This window comes from Osmerus mordax, chromosome 6 (assembly GCF_038355195.1).
Source record: "Osmerus mordax isolate fOsmMor3 chromosome 6, fOsmMor3.pri, whole genome shotgun sequence".
NCBI classification, from domain to species: domain Eukaryota; kingdom Metazoa; phylum Chordata; class Actinopteri; order Osmeriformes; family Osmeridae; genus Osmerus; species Osmerus mordax.
The window spans coordinates 6,451,377-6,470,569 of NC_090055.1; the positions used below are offsets into that span (position 1 = coordinate 6,451,377).

Genomic DNA, 19,193 nt, shown 5'->3' on the forward strand with positions numbered 1-19,193 from the left:
CATGCTACACAACCTAAACAGTAGGCTTAATTTAGCAAAATATTTCATTGATTCTCAGTCTGCCACACCACTATAACTCCTAAATTCTCTGTGTTCTTTGGACCTGTTCATGCATTTGACAACCTTTATTGCTTGACCATTTGTAACTCCAATTTAAATTTAAATTAGCTATTATAATTAACTGAGGCACACACTATATTTGGGGCACATGGAAATTGAAATCATACATCAAGTATCACAGATGCTTAGTTTCACTTATAACTTAAAAGCCTTATAAAATGACTTCTGCTCTGCTTTGTTCCATTGGCAGTAATCATACATCTGTGATTCTACTGACTTTAGGCCCAGGTAGTACATCTCAGTATCATGCAGATTGAGCAATAATAATCATAAATCATGTTACTTTAAATTATAACCACAAATCAGCAAAAAAAGGCCTTTAAACAGAATGTCTATGCTGCAACGAAACTTGTCCTTCTTGAGCACACGCCTCTGACAGATATTAAACCATTTCCTGCCAGCCACCTCAGGGACCTCTGACAGCATTGTCCTGGGTGTTCCTGACTCTCAACAGCTTACATCGGAACCGCATACCAGACCAGCATCATTCCAACCTCCTCTCTGCTCAACTCAAATATTGGAGCGCCCCCTTGTGGAACAAACCTGTTGGTGTGTACCTACGACCATTCCATGTGAGTGGAAGAAGACCCTCAGAATAAGAGCTGTCTGCCTTCATTGCGACTATGATTGTGATTGAGCGAAAGAAGCTTTCGGAGGTGAGCGAAAACAAAATGCTTCACATTGGGAGGTCTAGATGTAGCCAGAGCAATGGATTCTGGAGTATCTAGCCTGTGAGGAAGAACAATTGAGGGAGTCAGTCATTGAGAGAGAAAGAAGGAAGATAATTTTTGCTTATTTACAGTTGAGCTGTGACTTTTGTTTACTGTTTATTTTCACCCTCCTCTCTAGCCTTTTCTCATTTATTTCCCTTCACTGATATTTACCTGGGAGCCTTGGAGCGAGGCTTGGCACTTGTGAAGGACCGATGGAGGATGCGAGTCCGTCTGGCCCCCAGAGGCAGTGTTCTGACCTGTGGGCTGTGTGTTCTGGCCAACCTAGGAGCCATTAGGTTCCTGGAGAGAGACGAGAGGGAGTCTCTGTACACCAGACCATGTCTGGAGGACAGGTTGCAGTGTTGACATGTGGCCAGCTGAAGGAGAGGAGAAGAGGCAAGAGAAGATGGATACATTTTCAGGTTATTCAATATGGGCCCCACAAAAATACCTCCTTCAAGTACCCAGAAAACAAACACATATTAACTCATAAAGAAGACTCATTCAGAAGTAAAGTAGGGTAGTTTAGGCCGGAAAAAAAAGATCAGTTAAAAAAAGAAACCAAAACCAGGCTAAATGTTTCCTTCAAAGCCTCTGCTGCCTGGGGTCACGGGATATAACACAGGGCCCCAGAGTGTCTCTCTGTAATGGACATGAAGGCAGCTGACACTGCTGAGGGAGATAATTCAGCTGCAACTGTGATGTTGGGCTGTTGCATTAGACGAGCTTGCTGCCTCTTTCCAGCAGGGTTTTAGGACAGCTCTCTGGAGAGCTTTAAATTGGTCCCAGACCTACTTCTCAATGACAACCTGTATTTGTACCTACAGAATCATAACAACAAAGTATCCTTACATTGCACCACACAGTACTGTCTTTTCCACGACGGTACTCTATTTGTTTTCTTAATTTCTTATAAAAGTGTGTAAGATAGCTGTATTGCTATGACGCACATAATTGAAATCATCATAATGCCTTTGAAGTATATTAAAATTAAATCAATACCGGTAATTGTATACAGTAATACATGGAATGTAGACTGATGTATTAACATAAATAACAGAAGGTTCTGTAAGTAACAGACAGTGTAGTCATTCTTCTGTAAAGATGAAGATGTACATGTTATTAACTCTGTAAAAGGGATGGAATCAAACAAACAGAAGTAGACAACAAAGGTCTAGAAGTACTCACCGACACAAAAGCTGCCATCCTGATGTTGCTTGTCCTTACGTGCAACTCTCACAGTCTCTGTCTTACCCCAGTGTGGGATTCACTGATAGCCTATCACAAGATCAGAGTCACACAATGTGGGAGTCACAGGGAGGGGCCTGATCTCTCCTTTCTGCTTTTAATGATGTCACCAGGACAAGCCTATACCCACAGATGTCATCTGTGTCCAGATTGTGGATTAAAGTTACTGTATCCTACACACACAACATGACACGCACACACACACACACACAACATGACACACACACAGGTTTATGGACAGACCAACCTATTTTATCTGAATTGTTCTTGGAAAGTGTAGGAACACACTGCTACTCTTACATCAGCCCCTAATTTGATTTGATGTCCTGTTTTCTGTGTCTGGTTAGAGAATAGGATTAGGTATCCTGTATGGTTACACAATGCTATCATGACGTTTGACTGAAAGAGGATTTGTCTGTTTCTCCTCAGCTGCATTCACATGCCCCCCCCCCATCCCTAACCTCCCCCACCCCCCCACATTATAGGTGAGAAAGAATCAAATGAATCAATGTATTTAACTTTTATTTTTCAATAAAACATGGAAACATTTTTTTTGATCTCATACTGGAGGTTAATCACATTGTTTCCACATACGACCAGCTCCCATATGACAGTTGTCAAAGAGGAGGCTGTAGCCACTGCCACCAGCCTTGACAAAGTCAGAAACAGTCTTGCACCCTCCAAAGTTTTTGGTCTCAATGATCTAAAGAAAAGAGGAAACAACAAACAAACAAATTAAGTTGTTGTTACTACCATCATCATGATGTTATAACACATAGCATAACATGCATCTCTTGAAGAACCATAATATCCCTATGTGGTTACAAACATTGGGAAAAAAGATACTTGCATTCCAGTCAGAGCTCATGTGTCGTACAGCAACCACCACTGTCTGAGAACTCTGGCCAAATCCACCCCCCTTGTGTACAAGCCACTTGGTGCCGTCCTTCAGTGTTACTCTGAGGACCAACAACCATCCCATGAGTTAGTGGATCCGATTCCAACACATCCGTAAACAATTAGGATGCTGCAATGCTGACGTAAATCCCTCTGGCACTATTTGAACACACTGGTGCATACTTTCAGACCTGAAACTCCTTACTGGCACTGTAGCAGCAGTTGAACACATCTAATCCTATTTAATTCTTTTACACGAAGAAAGAAAGAAAAAAAGAAAAAGAAAGACAGAAAAAAAGAAAGAAAGAAAGAAAAAAAAGAAAAGAAAAAGAAAGGAATGCAGTACTGGCCTATTGGAATGGAACTTCCTCTAACCTCCTGATCCCATGACTCACCTGACTCCAGAGTGGCTCAGTGGTCCTAGCTGGAAGGACATGCCATCCAGGGATCTCTTCATTCTGTCAGCTTCATACACTTTGGAGTTATACAGCTTCCTCAGGTCAGACGCATTTGACAGATCAAAGTTATAAGATGAACCGCCACCTGTCAAAAATGAAGGTGTTTGGTGGTACAATATCAGTATAAACCTGAGAAATAATGTACAGTATAGACATTAAACAGAGGGAAAACAACTTACCTCCACCAGAAGATGAGTCAACATCGACTACCAACAAGGTAAGCAGGGCAGCTAGAACGACTTCTCTAATTGAGAACATGACTGATTCTGAAGTGACTTCTCACCTATCCTGTCTGAACTTCACCTATTTATCCAGTCTAGCTTTTCATGAGGCCCCTCCTCATGTTGATGTCTCCACAGAAAGATTTGTGGACAGGGGGCTGCTAAATGAGCACAGTCCAAAGTGCATGCCCAGGCCCAAGCTACTAAGCCAAATATTTGGCTTTTGGGGAACTACACAATTGACAAAACATAAAAGTTCCAGACAAACAAATCCAACCCAATTCCCCAAAAATGTTGCATTACAGCTTGTGGTTAAGACCATGTCTGCTGCAATCTTGGACTTTTACAAACAATTATTTTCTGACCTTTCAAATCAGGGTCAAATAATAGATCCTAGATATATATATAATTGCAGGACCACACAGCAAAAACAACACATCGTAAAGACCCTGCTCAAGATTTTAAAAAGAGGTTGGGATACTGTTTATTCCACAGACCATTAATGTGCTTTTAATTACATGTGATGGTTGTTATAAATGTAAAGTATAATGACAGGCCGAACCTGTGCAACTATTCACTTACATTGTGTTGAAATATTTTGAGCTTCAGAGTTCATCATAATCATTTTGGTAATAACATTGATCATAATATTGACAACAACAGGGCATTAGGCTTGGCTCAGAAGACTGGAGCAGCTAGCATTGACTCCTCCAATGACAGGAAGGTAGGCGTGATGCAGAATAGGCAGCTGGACAGACATTCTTCGTTGGACGCTGTGAAGAACAGAACCAGGAAGTGGTTAAAATACTGTCCATGCTGTTTGTGCAAAACGTACAGTATACAAATCCTCAAGTATGTGTCTTGAGTACTGGGGCTTGACAACAGCCCAATTTCTGCAGATTCATGTCAGAGAAAGTACTGAGCCAGAACGTGAGCATCATAATATAAATACAATGTCCATTCTATTGACTTAGTGGAGCAAAGCAAAGCGTTGTTTTCTCACTGTTCAGGTGAGTTGATGTCAGGGAGCGACTGAAACACATCCTCCTGGTTCGGGTCTTGCTGCTCCAGCTGTACCAGTGATCTACCCTCTCCTAAGAAAAAGAGTTGGGGTATTTATACCCATTCATCCATTTCAATAATTGTATAATGAGACATTTTTACTTTTATGTTAGGAAACCATCGTAAGAAATTGGGTTTAAAAAATTATTTTAGAGGGTAGATGTTTTGAAATGATGTTTGTAAATCCCTGAATGTAAATCCTGAAACAGAGCAGCCAAGGAGCCGGGAGGCACATAGATGGGCTATACCTGAGGTCTCTCTGAAGTAGCCACTACTTCCTCTCTGGGCCATATGAGCATCCTGTGGGCTAGGCTCCTGTTCAGGATTCTCTTGTAATTGCACAGCCAGTATCTTTAACTCTGCATCAAGCTACGAGATAGAGATAGAGAGAGGGAGGGGGTTTGGGGGATAATGAACATACTGTAAATTGTCTAAATGCTGAACCAAAAACACATGAAAGACAAGAAAGGAACTATACTCTAGAAAACACCTGCCAGACATTTTGCCTCCATTCCTCATGGAAAGACAGAAATGTCATGTTACGTCTTCTTCACCTGTGTTATTTGCCCGCAGAGGTGCTGGTTTTCAATTTGCAGATTGTCCAGCAGAGAAGCAGTCTCGTTTTCGTCAGTGGTCTGGAGGTCTCTGGTCCGGTCTTGGTCAGTGACTGTACAACTCCCTGACTCCTTCTGTTTGGGTGGGGACTGGACCCCTGTGGTTTGGCTGGCTTCAACAGGACTGTTCCTAATATTAAGAATCTACAAAGAGTACAAGACAGTGCAGCTCCATTTCTCTATTCCATCTTATTCATAAATAATACAAGTTACAGCCCATAAGGCCTGGAATGCCTAACAATGGACATGATATTTCATCCATGGTTTCTGAGGGGGATCTACCTTTGGCAAGAACAGCAGACAGATGATGGAGGTGTTGCAGAGCAGGATGGCGACAGCGAGAACGCAGAACTGCACACCGGGTTGGTGGCTGGTCAAATGGTAGCCAGACACTCCGCACACACACAGCACTGTCAAGATGAGAACGCTGCCTACCAGGTACACGCTATCATTCAAGGGAGGCTCCTGCACCTTCCTGGTGCTCCAGGCGAGAAAACACCCCAGTAGCTGATGATGACATGGAGTAAAGATCCTTAAAACACACCAAGGAGTGGATTCCATTTACAGAGTCCATGTAGAATGGAACAATATTTATTACAATAATCCTATGACTAAAACGTATCAAGCAGGTCGTACTAGTAACATCCCAGTAGTACAGCTCCAACACAGCTTAATGCTCCACTCACCATCACCGGCCCTTTGTAAGCATACATGATGGTGAGCCATAAATTCATTCTTCTACTTTCACAGCACGTTATAAAAGGCCTTATTACAATGTCCTCATCACTTGGATCAGTCTGAAATACACACAAGAACACAAGATCAATGTCTTGTACCACAACAGGTTAAACAACAGCACCCTTACACCCCAGACAGGAAATCCCAGAGGTCCATGTTGCCCAGCCTCACCTCCCAGCCTGACTCTGACTCTGTGTGCCTGAGTGGGTCCACAACCTGCCAGCAGGTCAGTATGGCCAAATCCGCAAACAGCAGCATGCCAACCACCTTTACTGGATCTCTGGCCTTGGAGCTCTGTGGACACAACAGGGTCCGGAGATTGGTAGGTTAGAGGTGGGGGCTATCTCAGCACTGATCCATTCATTCCACCATTATGATACAACAATCTAGATAAAAATGTGAAAAAAATATAAAGATAAATGCTACCTTGTTCATTTCCATATTCATGTACACTCTCCAGATTTTGGCTAATAAAGCTGCAAAGGTAATGCTGTGTCCTATGGACAGAAACCATGTCCTCACCTGACAAGGAAACAAAAGACATTAGGAATATTTTATCCTGTCTACTAAATCCCTCAATAAAAAGGCAATAAGCCTATACTTACAGAGCAGAGGATCTGCAAATCGTGGTCTGAGACCAGGGATCTATCAAGGCCGAAAAGGAAGATGGAGGTGAAGGACAGTATTGTCCCCAGGAAAATAAGGTTGTCCAGGAACAGCCCAGAGGTCTTCATTAACCTTTCATGTTGAGAGAAGTAGGTGTACTTGATTGTAAAACAAACTTGAACAAACCAACTGTGCCGTCAGGAGGACAAACAGGAGATAATTGAGAATGCTAGTACGACTGATGAAAAATCCAAACAGACCTGTGGGTGCGGTTCTTGATGTTGAGGCAGAAGAACCCGATGGCTGTGATAATGGCTAAGCCTGTGGTGGCTGACAGGATGCTATAGAGAGGCAGGCTGACTCCCTTCCTGAGTAGACGGACTGTGGTACGGTCTCTGGCTGGACCAGCTCCTGCCACGGACAACACCAGCAGGACCAAAACGTTTATGATCTGGCTGACAAGACAGTGCCAGGCAACGCAGCTAAACAGCTGTGCAGCTATTTCACCTGAACAATACTTCAAAACAAGCGGAGGACTGCCACATGAACCTTTTTGCTCCTCAGGAAACCTAATGAGAAAGGTCCAGCCTCCTGCAAACTTTGGTGTGAACAGTTTCTTACCTTGAAACCTCATTCTGCGGGTCAGCTGTAGGACTTCAGTACTGGTGTTATACAGTCCCACTTCAACCTCTTGGCCCCCTGGAAAGCACTCCACAGTCAGATCTTTGATCACAAATCAAGGGTTCCGCAACAACACTTTTACATTTAAACACCTTTACCTTGAAGCTGGCTTAACTTGAGACTTCCCATTCGCTGTCCGTTTCTGAAAAAAACAGGACCCTGTTGGTGGAAAAAGGTCTTAGTGTGATGTATAATATATACCGTTTCTATACTCTCAGGGGCTCAGTGAAAACAGTCTAAAGCATTTATATACTGCATGTTGTAAAACGTCAGGCTTACTGTGACTCCTTCAAATTGAAGTTGCTTTATGGAATGCAAGACCATTTGCTCCAGCTCTGTGTTGCTGACTGTGAAGTTTCGGTGGATGTTGTGTCTCTCTCTGTGCTTTATAGACTCCATCACCTGGGTTAATGCTAGTGCAATCGCCCAAACTCCGTCGTAGGCAAATCCATGCAATTTGCTGCCCACCAACCGTTGCTGCCATAGCTGCTGTTTGTATTCCCCCTCATACTCCTGTGGGGTCTTCACAAAGGAAAGAAGAAACGACGTGTTGAATTACATAACACAAAACCAGAGGCAAGGCTGTGTTTATGTACAGTGTACAAGGGAAGTCTAAGACTACTGACCCTTCCTGAAATGCCTTTTATTTGTCGGTCGCTCAAATGTTTGAGGTCCACACTAATGTAGCCTTCTATTGCTATCAGCAGACTCTTTGAGGAACATGTGGAGATGTTGGAGTCCTCCCACCACCCCTGTTTGTACCCACTTGGTAAAATCCACTGGTACTTCCTGCCAAACATGTTGAGGTTGTGAACCTGCAGGTGAAACAATGTTTTTTTTAGGACGACACTGATCATGCATTCAGATATAAGGATATGATTAACTACTGTATTAACTAATACGGGACTACTCTACGAAAAGTTGAAAATCTGGACTCACGCAGCAAAATACTTTGGAAGCCAACTTTTCATCAAAAAGACCAATAATTATCCGTACATCATTGTCCTGTGGAACCAACTATGATTATTTTAAATCTAAAACATATTAATCTAAACCTCAAGGTCAAATGCACATAATATGTCATCTTACTGCACCTGTCACCAGTGAAACAATTATACCAGAATCAAGAAGAACAAACACACTGGTTACCTTAAGCTTTTTTAAATGGATGCAGGTACTGTTAGAGAGTCTTTCAATGATTGCCACATCAATTTTAGCTTCCCTGAGTTTTGTAGTCAGATCTTTCTATTTCAAAAAAGAAGCAGCAAATTATAAGTTCATTTTCATGTGTTATTCCATTCCGTCTGTTACTATTCTATTCAATCTAATATTCATCGACTAAGACACTATGTACGGCCTGTAATACTTTTTCAGTCTTTTAAACTGATCAAAAAAGGTGTTATGTCAGTATTCACCTCTAAGATGTTCTGTCCGTCCGTGAGGACGCCCACCCTGCTCCACCTGTACTGAGAGAGGATCCGCACCACAGACCGGCTCACGGCAGCGTCTGAGGGTATGGTGCAGAAGAAGTTGGGGTACCTCTCCCTGTCAGCTAAAACAGCTGCGCTGGCAGCAAATGACAGCTGAGAAATGTCACAGGGCCAATATGTGAAAAAGGAAAACACTGTGAGAGAGCAATGAACATTCTTTCAAACAAGTATCAAACTGGACTGAAGAGGAAGTGTTCTCCAGAGAGCTTTGATAAAGATCCATGTGTTGGTGATTGAGAGGGATACCTGCACAAGATTCCAATTCTGCACAGATTGTGCAATTGTGGAGGTCACAGATGGACACACACCTCCAAAAACCATTGAGTACTTGGTCCCATTCCATATGGCATCAAAGAAGGCTTTAAGTCCTTTGGCACTGTCACACTAGACAAGTCAAAAACAACATGGACTGCAGGTTATCTAAAAGTCTGTCACAATGCTGTGTAACAAGTGTCAACGGTCTCTTGATTACCAAAACAGAAATCATTACCTCAGAATCGATGACGTCAAATTGAATTTCATAGTTTCTGAGAGGTGGAGGCTGCGTGCTGAGGTCCTGCAGAGCTATCTGGACGGCTGGCAGCACCGTAGCGGTGAGGTTCTCTAGTCCTGGCCGGCCGGTGTGAGGTGTGATCCACAACACTGGAAGGGGATGGCGGATCTGGGCTCCAGAGGGCACCACCAGCAGCCATATGAGAGTCAAGGCTACACATCCACCCATTCCTTCTGTTTCTGAGGCGATTCTCCTTCCTGCTTAGATACTCTTACCCGCAAGAAAATCTGCACCTCTAACCCACTAGTAATCCTCAACTGCTGTCCAGTCAAACGGTGCTACCTCAAGAGAACCCCACGAAGGGTTAACAGGATAAAGATCTGGCAACAACAGATCACCTACATCTGCCATGGTGGTAATCCTCCACTCCTCGACACACACTCCTACTTGGCTGTAATGCTGTGGCCTTGGTCTCAGGCCGTAACACATGACCTGACTTGATCATGGTCACTTCAACGGATTGTTTACATTTGCATTTCTCTAACCTCTAGAACTGAAAATGATGTTAGCAACTTATACACATTATGTCTGTACTTTCAAACATATGGTTAACCCCTAATACCTAATTCCATAATGACAATTGGCTTTTGACTTAATCTGGACCACAACGGATCACCTTGGCACAGTTTCTAAAAGGATACTCAACAGTAGCATGTTTATTCAATCCATGAAACTCTATTGACCTCTTCCATGATTATTTAAAATGTATTTACATAACTTTAGATTTTACAGTATGGGAACTATGTAATACTCATGTTCTGTCCAAGCAGAATTACTCTAATAAAATAAAAACTAGATGATAATTACCAGTGAAAAAAAGTTGTATAATTTCTTTTTACAAATGAATGTTGTATGAATAAGAACAAGTACGGAATTAATGCACTTTCATTGGTATTCCAGCAGAGGGCAAAAAATATGTCTTTGTCTTTAAAGTTCTTACAGGATTAGGACTATAATAGGTTTCAATTTTTTATTTAAGGTTTAGGCCACTAGGATTTTGTCAAGAAGTGCAGGATCAACAAATTCAGTGTGTACCTGTTAGTACAGGTACACATGTACAGTGTGTACATTTACATTGAACTTAATACAAAGAACCCTGAAAAGCTAAATATAGCCTACAACTCCTTTACAGATAACGTGGGCACAGTGAATGTGGGGTTGTCAAGCACAGTCAGTCATCAATAATCTATATAGAAAATATACAGAAATAAAGATTGTGGGACAAAATTTATTTTCCTATTTGCAGTAAAGACAAACCAAAAGTCAACATGAATTCACTTAAAATGAAATAATTGAATTTTTTCTCCTTGGCTTTCAAACAGTATCAAGTTTTCCAAGATATTAAAGTAAACTCTTTTCATTACAGACACCAGGAAACTACAGCATGTGACGGATGAGTAGTATCTTCCTCCACCCAAACAGCGGAAAAAAGAACATCTTTGACACCAGCTCAAGTCTGGCCTTTACTGGGCTCTCGTGATCGACCAGCCGGTCGAACAGGTCCACCTTTACCTCGTCCGCTTCCTCCTCCTCCTCTCTTCCTCCTCTGTCCATGCCTCAGTCCTCCAGCCACCCCTCCTTCCTCCTTGGCAGCTTGTGCCCACAGAGCCTCGTAGTTCCCTGGGGCCTGGTACCCAGGAAGGCTGGCATCCAAGGGGTCCATGGAAAGGAGAACCCAGATGGCAGGCAGGTTTCGACTGACAGTGAGACTGTCCAGGCCTGCCCCTGGCTCCAGGGGCTCCCAAACCTCCAACACAGTGCTGTACATCAGCTTAGTGTGCTGGTAAAGTCCTGTCACCCGTCGCTTCAGAATTTCCACACATGTTATTGTCTTGGAAACACCTCTACCTGTCCCTGTAAAGACTATTTGACGGCAGGGAAGTTTATCCAGCATAGGTGCGCTGCTCACTCCCTCCTCCTGGACTCCTAAAGAACCGCCTCCTTCACCAGTCTTAAGTTGCCTTGTTTCATTGCAGGCTGTCTTGGGCTTTGGCCCCATACGGCTGAAGGCATAGCGCATGATGTTGCGGATTTTGCTGCCGTCTTTGACCCGCACCTGCGGCGTGTCGGCGGGGAGGCCAGGGAAAGGGCAGAGGCAGGGCTGCTCCACCGTCCTGGCATGGCTGTAGTTCTCCATGTCGATTATAAATCTCTTTCTTCAATGGTAGACAGAATGAGGAAAGAGAAATAAAGTATTTTATCTATAAATAGCGGCCCAAAAAATGAATGTGGAATGCAAGTTATATTGTGTTATACTATTCTGGAGTTCTAGCTTGTTAACGTTAAGAGTTATAATCACGGTCATATTTTGAATAACTGCACACATCTGAACAATGGACCCAAATACTATATATATATATATATATATATATATATATATATATATATATATTTTAATGTAATTTGTATAATTGCTGGACAGTTAGCTAGGTAGCTATTGAGCTTAAAGTTGGCTAAAAAAGCTAGCATCCCAACGTAGTTTGTTTATCCTTCCAATCAATAGGTAGCGGGGACAGCTATTATAATTGTAAAATTAAACAGAAACCCTTTAGTCTTACCAGACGTTAAGCTGAATAGGCATACATTGATATCATCTACTGTAAGTGTATTTGTTTTCATCCGAAAAATGTGCCTGATCAGTGACTGCTGTCCACATGCTTGAAGCTTCCGGCCCCACAGCCATAGCAGTACTCTGTGCGCATGGGCAAACCTATCCCTTACATCTTGCTATCAGCTGATCTGAAGCAACGCTGTTTCGTTTTCGATCCTGAAATTGCAGAAACTAAAGACATACGTGTTACCTCTGAAAACACGCACGCACACACGTAGATATTCATATGAATATCTACGTGTATGAATATAGACTTATATTAGAGAGAGAGATTGTTATCGTACTCGGCGACTTTAACAAAGGTAATCTCAGCCACGAACTCCCTAAATACAGACAATTCATCAAATGCCCTACCAGAGAAGAGAACACTCTGGATCACTGCTACACTACAGTCAGTAGAGCCTACCACGCCGTCCCTCGTGCAGCACTGGGTCACTCTGACCATACCATGGTCCATCTGATTCCTGCATACAGGCAGAAATTAAAGCTCTGTAAACCTGTTGTGAGGACATCAAAACAGTGGACCAGTGACGCTATGGAGGATCTGCGGGCGTGCTTGGACTGTACTGACTAAGATATGTTCACTACTGCTACCAATAGTCTGGATGAACCCAGAGAGGCTGTGACATCATACATCAGCTTATGTGAGGACTGCTGTATTCCAACACACACTCCACTAACGACTCCCGCCTGGCCAACGACCTGAACAAGTACTGTAGATTTGAAAGACAATTGGACTGTCCTGATCTACCCCCTCCCACCCATGTGGCCTCCCCCCTTCCCCCCTCTACAGTGACGACTCTCTCCATTCAGGAGGTGAAGGTAACAGACTTTTCAAGAGGCAGAACCCCCGCAAAGCAGCTGGGCCGGACTCTGTCTCTCCTGCCACCCTCAAGCACTGCGCTGACCAGCTGTCTCCGGTGTTTACCAACATCCGGTGTTTACCAACATCTTTAACACCTCCCTGGAGACATGCCATGTGCCAGCCTGTCTCAAATCCTCCACCATCATCCCTGTGCCCAAAAAGCCAAGGCCAACAGGACTCAATGACTACAGACCCATCGCCCTGACCTCTGTGGTAATGAAGTCTTTTGAGCGCCTTGTGCTGGCAAACCTCAAATCCATCACAGACCCTTTCCTGGACCCACTGCAGTTTGCCTACAGAGCCAACAGGTCTGTGGATGACGCCGTTAACATGGCCCTCCACTTCACCCTAAAGTACCTGGACTCCCCAGCATCCTACGCCAGGATCCTGTTTGTGGATTTCAGCTCTGCCTTCAACATGATCATCATCATCAGAAATTCAACCTGCCAAAGACAATGGTGCACTTCTACACAGCCATCATTGAGTCCATCCTCACCTCTTCCATCACCATCTGGTACGCTGCTGCCACTGCCAAGGACAAGAGCAGACTGCAGCGTATCATCCGCACTGCTGAGAAGGTGATCGGCTGCAATCTGCCTACCCTCGAGGACCTGCACACCTCGAGGACCCTGAGGCGTGCGAGGAAGATTGTGGCCGACCCCTCCCACCCTGGTCACTCCCTGTTCCAGCTACTCCCCTCCGGCAGAAGGCTGCGGTCCATCAGGACCAAAACCTCACGCCATAAGAACAGTTTCTTTACATCTGCTACTGGCCTCTTCAACAAGGCCAACAACTCCCACTGACATTCATTCATTTACTTAACTATTATAAGTCCATCTAATGGCAATTACAGTATGCATAAGCCACCTTATCTCAGTATCTGATTGCACTATGTTGACCACTCACGCTGCTCATTCTTATTCTTATTTTTTAATATTTACTTATTATTCTTAGATTGTACTTTTACTTAATTTAAGATTCGTATATGTTCAGTGTTTGCACCTCCCTGCCACAGTAAATTCCGTGTTTGTATAACATACATGGAGAATAAACCGAAGTCTGATTCTGAGATACATCCTTCCAATAGCATAGGCTATTATGGTATTTGAATACGCGAAACATGCACATACAGTGTTCTCTCAAAAACGTTTGGGGATTTTGTAATATTTTTTTAATACTGGTTAAGCTATGCTACCTGTTGTGTATGACGAATGTCATTTATGAAACTGTGATTGCACTAGTACTAACCCCATACACTCAATACTGTCAATATATACAGTGGTGTGAAAAAGTGTTTGCCCCCTTCCATATTTCCTATTTTTTTGCATGTTTGTCACACTTAAATGTTTCAGATCAAACACATTTAAATATAAGACAAACATCTTGATGATCCCCAAGACTTTTGGGAAAATACTCTGTGGAGTGACGAGTCAAAAGATGAACCTTTTGAAAGGTGTGTCCCATTACATCTGGCGTAAAAGAAACACTGCATTTCAGACAAATAACATCATACCAAAAGTAAAATATGGTGGTGGTAGTGTGATGGTCTAGGGCTGTTTTGCTGCTTCAGGGACCTGGAAGAGTTGCTGTGATAAATGGAACCATGAATTCTGCTGTCTACCAATAAATCCTAAAGGAGAATGTCCGGCCATCTGTGTGTGACCTCAAGCTGAAGCGAACTTGAGTTCTGCAGCAGGACAATGATCCAAAACACACCAGCAAGTCCACCTATGAATGGCTGAAGAAAAACTAAATGAAGACTTTGGAGTGGCCTAGTCAAAGTCCTGACCTGAATCCTATTGAGATGCTGTGGCATGACCTTAAAAAGGCAGTTCATGCTCGAACTCCCTCCAATGTAGCTGAATTACAACAATTCTGAGTTGAGTTGGCAACAATTCCTCCACAGCGCTTTAAAAGACTAATTGCAAGTTATCGCAAACGCTTGATTGCAGTTGTTGCTGCTAAGGGTGGCCCAACCAGTTATTAGGTTGTAGGGGGAAATAACCTTTTCACACAGGGCCATGTAGGTTTGTTTCCCCAAAAAAAAACACTGGGAGGGGTTGATGACAATCATGAGTGATGTAAGAAAACTGAAACTTAAAGAATTGTGACCGTGACTATCCCTATAAATTCCAGTGTACTCATGACATTTGGAAAAGACAGAGAGCACATCATGGGTGTCAGAGGACTGACCAGTTTAGTGGATGACAATGGACACATTTTACAAGATGTTTCCTTCAAGAACAACAAACTGGTAATCGATGGCTGTAATCTGTACTACTTACTTTATTTTGATGAACAACTGGACCAGAGTCACGGGGGAGACTATGATTCTTTCGAGGGTCTCATCTGTGGGTTTATCAAGGCTCTGAGAGAAAATGGGATTGAACCCTATGTTGTTGTTGATGGTGGGTCTGACTACACAGACAAGAAGTTTGAGACTCTGAAACAACGAGCTGAAGAAAAGATTCACAAAGCTCACGACGTGTCAGTGGGACGCAGAGGTAATGTCTTGCCACTCATCATTAAACGTGTGTTCTCACAGGTCCTCACCAGATTGAAAGTACCTTTTGCAACGAGCATCGCTGAAGCAGACAGAGAAATAGCCTCACTGGCAAGGGAGTGGAACTGCCCTGTGCTCTCCAATGACAGCGACTTCTACATATTCGACGTCCCAGCAGGACTTTTACCCATCTCACATTTCAAGTGGAAGCAAGGGGGCTTGAAGACGGGTATTCCTGCCAAACTCTTCACTCAAGAAAGATTCTGCTCTTGGTTCAATATCAACCGGTCTCTACTACCAATTTTTGCCTCCATTTCAGGAAACGATTATGTCAATCTCGCCAGCCGGGGCTTGTCCGTAAAATGGGCTGAATACTCGAAGCTGAGTGGGAGATTTGCCAATCTTGACGGCTTGCTCAACTGGTTAGGCAGTTTAAAAAATGAGAAGAATGCCTTGAACGCTGTGCTCAAGTTAATGGATGACGGTGATAGGGTGAAAACGAAACAAACAGAACAAGCCTTCATGTTGAGCATGGAAGAGTACAAACTATCTCCTAGCTCATTGGGGGAGTTCTTCAGGAACGGGACCCCACCTTCCAATATTCCAGAGCCTGTGAAGGTGTTGCCAGACTGGGCCCTCCTATCCCTGACGCAGGGGAAGCTCCCCTCGGACGTCATTGACGTTATACTCTTTAGAAGGGTGGTACAGAGTTCCCAGGTAGAGGACATCAGCTTACCCAGTGGAAAAATCACCTCAAGGCCCATACGGCAGATATTGTACGGGCTGCTACTGGGTGGGAGATCCCCTGCTTCGATGGAGACGGGACAGTGTATGGTTGAGGAGTATGACAGAGATGGCCTGAATCTGATTAGTCACATGATCAAGCCTATCTTCAGCGGGCCTGTACAAAAGCTGCAGCTGGACACTCTGGATAAGGTAAAAATATATATATATATGATGCAACATTTCAGTACTTGTCTAAAAGATTGAAAGGATTTTGAAAGACTGATGATTAAAACAAACTTCAGCTTAATTGACTGAGTAAATTTGAAATAGACTCCAAACCTGTTGTAACCCAGGTTACAGTATTTTTTGAGCCAAAGGCTTCAGTCTAGCTCTCCTCTCCGTCCTGCAGGCCCACCTCCCAGATCGTCTGACGGTGATGTTAGAGACCCTGGGAGTGACTCAGTCTCTGACTAGCATCCCGCCTCACCTGCGTCTGCCTGTAAGCGTCACCTGCTATTGGATGAGACACGCAGACCCTCCCCCTGACCTGCCCCTCCTGCAGGCCCTGCTCCTGGGCATGGTCTATGGAGAACTGTGCAGACAGAAGAAGAAGAACAGAGGTGGGGACACACAGGACCTGGTGCTGCAGAGGTTTGAAGGAATAGTCCAGAGATGTACACGGAAGCTGGACCTGGATGTGGCCCATGCCTACAGCCAATGGCAGGCCTGCTTTAGAGACAGCCTCAACTTGAACCAGCTGCTATGCTTCCCCCTAGTGGAGACAGAATGTGCAAGGTAAACTGGAACCCTAACTATAACTGATGAGACCTTTGCACTGAAATTGGACTTTTATCATGTGATTAAGCAAATCATTAACAAAGGTTCTTCTCATTATAGTCAAATATTCATTTTTTTGCTGCTTTGAACAGATGCATTTGATAAGAACTTGTCATATACAGCCACTATATCCTGTAGCATAACAACTTGCGTAAATGTATAACCAAACTAAACAGTGAATGTTGGGTTTATGACTGTAGAAAAGTGGATTTGTTCTTCAACAAAGGCACTGTGTTTGTACAGTTACATTTTTCCTTCAGCTACTGGTTGCACTATCAGCTATATTGCACTAATTGTACCCCACTTGTCTTTAGGTTAGTATATGTTTATAAGGTTAGTATAGGTTGTTATGTGTATTAGAGTTTAAGTATACTTTCTTGTATATTGTATATTATTTTGTATATTTAAGAGGTTTATTACATTCTATCTTATCATAGATGTAATCTGTTATCATAGATGTAATCTATGTTCTGGGTACTTATATGTTATGTTATGCCAAGTTGCTTTGCGTTGTCTTATCCAAAGAATTTCAGTGTCCAGTCTGACCTTGTGTTGTTCTGTGCATCTGACAATAAAAGACTTGAACTTGAACTAGTGTTAGCACTAACATTGTCTTTGTTGTTGACCAGGCTCTACAAGGGCACTCTTGTGCACCCCCTAGTGGTTGAACTGAGAAGTGGGGCGAGCCCGGAGTTTATCCTGGATGGAGGCCCCATTGCTGGGCCGCTGTACAAGGCCCTCCTGGACACTGTGCTCCTCTCCCAGGACTGCAGATCCATCATCTCCACGACAACCAGAGGTGCAGCTCGGGGCAGGACATTGCCACGGGAACCAATGTATGAACTCACACCCAATCTGCAGAGGCTGGCGATGCAGGAGGAGCAGAAGGAAGAGGAGGATACCTTGAGAGAGAGGAAGATAAAGGACACTCCTGCTGAAGACCCGGGCTGGGTCGTCTCAGTGAAAACTCGGCACAATACCAAGTCCAGGGCCCAGAAAATTCCGAACCCAGAATTGTTAAAGCTCCGGGACAAGAAAGGCTGGATCTGAGAATACCTTTATATTCAAAATATTCAAAATATAGGAATTAATTGCTTTAGGAATGTAAATAAATGTATTGATAGGAAAGAAATGTATTGATAGGAAAGAAATAATGGACTTCCAAATGTTTTTGTAAATCTCCTCAATTTTAAATGTTTATTTGTGTTTGTATGCTATTTGAAATGTAATTAACATGTTTTCACATTTAATGTATTGATTTAAATTGTGCAAAAAAATAAACTTTTGATAAGTTACCCAAATCGTAAGAATGGACCAATGTCTTCGAAAACAAACAGCCCTCTGTGCATAACCACACAATTTGTACTTTTTGAGAACAAGAATAGATCTGAAATCAAGAACAGATTGTGAAATGAGAGAAGAATCAGACAGCCAGACATTTAAAAGATTTATAAAACTTTTTAATATATCATTATCATTATAAAAAGCTAGCATCCCAACGCAGTTTGTTTATCCTTCCAAACAATAGGTAGCGGGGACAGCTATCATAATTGTACAATTAAACAGAAAAACTTAAATTTTACCAGACGTTAAGCTGAATAGGCATACATTGATATCATCTACTGTAAGTGTATTCGTTTTCATCCGAAAAATATGCCTGATCAGTGACTGCTGTCCACATGTTTGATGCTTCCGGCCCCACATCCATAGCAGTACTCTGTGCGCATGGGCAAACCTATCCCTTACATAATGTTATCAGCTGATCTGAAGCAACACTGTTTCGTTTTCGGTCCTGAAGTTGCAGAAACGAAAGACATGCGTTACCTCTGAAAACACGCACGCACACACACACACGTAGATATTCATATATATAGAGAGAAATATATAGACTTATATTAGAGAGAGAGATATATCCACCCAATAGCATAGGTAGGCTATTATGGTATTTGATTACGCCGAAACATGCACATACAGTGTTCTCTCAAAAACGTTTGGGGATTTTGTAATATTTTTTTATATTGGTTAAGCTATATGCTACCTGTTGTGTATGACAAATGTAATTTATGAAACTGTGATATGTGTCTGTCTCAGAACAACGATACATTAATAAATTATCGTGTTATTGTTTATCTACGTCATTACCACAAGTACTAACCCCAAACTCTCAATACTGTCAATATATATATCAGACGTCACATTCAGCCAGGTTGATATGGCTATATTTCTAGGCCTAATATGGGTACAACGTTT

At 42.9% G+C, this 19,193-nt stretch overlaps 4 protein-coding genes across 4 annotated transcripts; 1 reads left to right on the top strand and 3 right to left on the bottom strand.

Moving 5' to 3' along the window:
- Positions 1–2,586: 2,586 nt before the first annotated feature.
- LOC136944751 (uncharacterized) lies at positions 2,587–3,731 on the bottom strand. Its single transcript, XM_067238641.1, has 4 exons — positions 3,616–3,731; positions 3,374–3,521; positions 2,932–3,040; positions 2,587–2,784 (listed from the first exon to the last, which is right to left on the bottom strand). The coding sequence occupies exons 1-4, from the start codon at positions 3,692–3,694 to the stop codon at positions 2,653–2,655; spliced, it is 468 nt and encodes a 155-aa protein (XP_067094742.1). The 5' UTR covers positions 3,695–3,731; the 3' UTR covers positions 2,587–2,652.
- A 593-nt stretch (positions 3,732–4,324) lies between these two features.
- On the bottom strand, positions 4,325–9,184 carry LOC136944796 (gamma-aminobutyric acid type B receptor subunit 2-like). Its single transcript, XM_067238697.1, has 18 exons — positions 9,095–9,184; positions 8,774–8,941; positions 8,508–8,603; positions 8,298–8,363; positions 7,985–8,173; positions 7,638–7,880; positions 7,457–7,517; positions 7,299–7,376; positions 6,938–7,088; positions 6,677–6,809; positions 6,498–6,593; positions 6,243–6,365; positions 6,020–6,130; positions 5,616–5,840; positions 5,274–5,477; positions 4,968–5,088; positions 4,661–4,751; positions 4,325–4,430 (listed from the first exon to the last, which is right to left on the bottom strand). Exons 1-18 carry the CDS (start codon positions 9,167–9,169, stop codon positions 4,325–4,327), a joined length of 2,337 nt encoding a protein of 778 aa, XP_067094798.1. The 5' UTR covers positions 9,170–9,184.
- A 1,425-nt stretch (positions 9,185–10,609) lies between these two features.
- Positions 10,610–12,077, bottom strand: rpp25l (ribonuclease P/MRP 25 subunit-like). Its single transcript, XM_067238452.1, has 2 exons — positions 11,960–12,077; positions 10,610–11,557 (listed from the first exon to the last, which is right to left on the bottom strand). The coding sequence occupies exon 2, from the start codon at positions 11,536–11,538 to the stop codon at positions 10,852–10,854; it is 687 nt and encodes a 228-aa protein (XP_067094553.1). The 5' UTR covers positions 11,539–11,557; positions 11,960–12,077; the 3' UTR covers positions 10,610–10,851.
- Positions 12,078–15,020: 2,943 nt separating this feature from the next.
- Positions 15,021–18,235, top strand: aste1a (asteroid homolog 1a). Its single transcript, XM_067238101.1, has 3 exons — positions 15,021–16,316; positions 16,516–16,901; positions 17,573–18,235. Exons 1-3 carry the CDS (start codon positions 15,021–15,023, stop codon positions 17,991–17,993), a joined length of 2,103 nt encoding a protein of 700 aa, XP_067094202.1. The 3' UTR covers positions 17,994–18,235.
- The last annotated feature ends 958 nt before the right edge of the window (positions 18,236–19,193 follow it).

Coding starts and splice junctions, on each gene's coding strand:
- LOC136944751 (XM_067238641.1), bottom strand. CDS start 3,694: ATGTTCTCAATTAGAGAAGTCGTTCTAGCTGCCCTGCTTACCTTGTTG. Junction 3,522..3,615: donor TGACTCATCTTCTGGTGGAG/GTAAGTTGTTTT, acceptor CATTTTTGACAG/GTGGCGGTTCATCTTATAAC. Junction 3,041..3,373: donor CTGAGCCACTCTGGAGTCAG/GTGAGTCATGGG, acceptor GTTGGTCCTCAG/AGTAACACTGAAGGACGGCA.
- LOC136944796 (XM_067238697.1), bottom strand. CDS start 9,169: ATGGTTTTTGGAGGTGTGTGTCCATCTGTGACCTCCACAATTGCACAA. Junction 6,594..6,676: donor ATTTGCAGATCCTCTGCTCT/GTAAGTATAGGC, acceptor TTTCCTTGTCAG/GTGAGGACATGGTTTCTGTC. Junction 5,089..5,273: donor TCTGCGGGCAAATAACACAG/GTGAAGAAGACG, acceptor TCTATCTCGTAG/CTTGATGCAGAGTTAAAGAT.
- rpp25l (XM_067238452.1), bottom strand. CDS start 11,538: ATGGAGAACTACAGCCATGCCAGGACGGTGGAGCAGCCCTGCCTCTGC.
- aste1a (XM_067238101.1), top strand. CDS start 15,021: ATGACATTTGGAAAAGACAGAGAGCACATCATGGGTGTCAGAGGACTG. Junction 16,317..16,515: donor AGCTGGACACTCTGGATAAG/GTAAAAATATAT, acceptor TCCGTCCTGCAG/GCCCACCTCCCAGATCGTCT. Junction 16,902..17,572: donor GTGGAGACAGAATGTGCAAG/GTAAACTGGAAC, acceptor GTTGTTGACCAG/GCTCTACAAGGGCACTCTTG.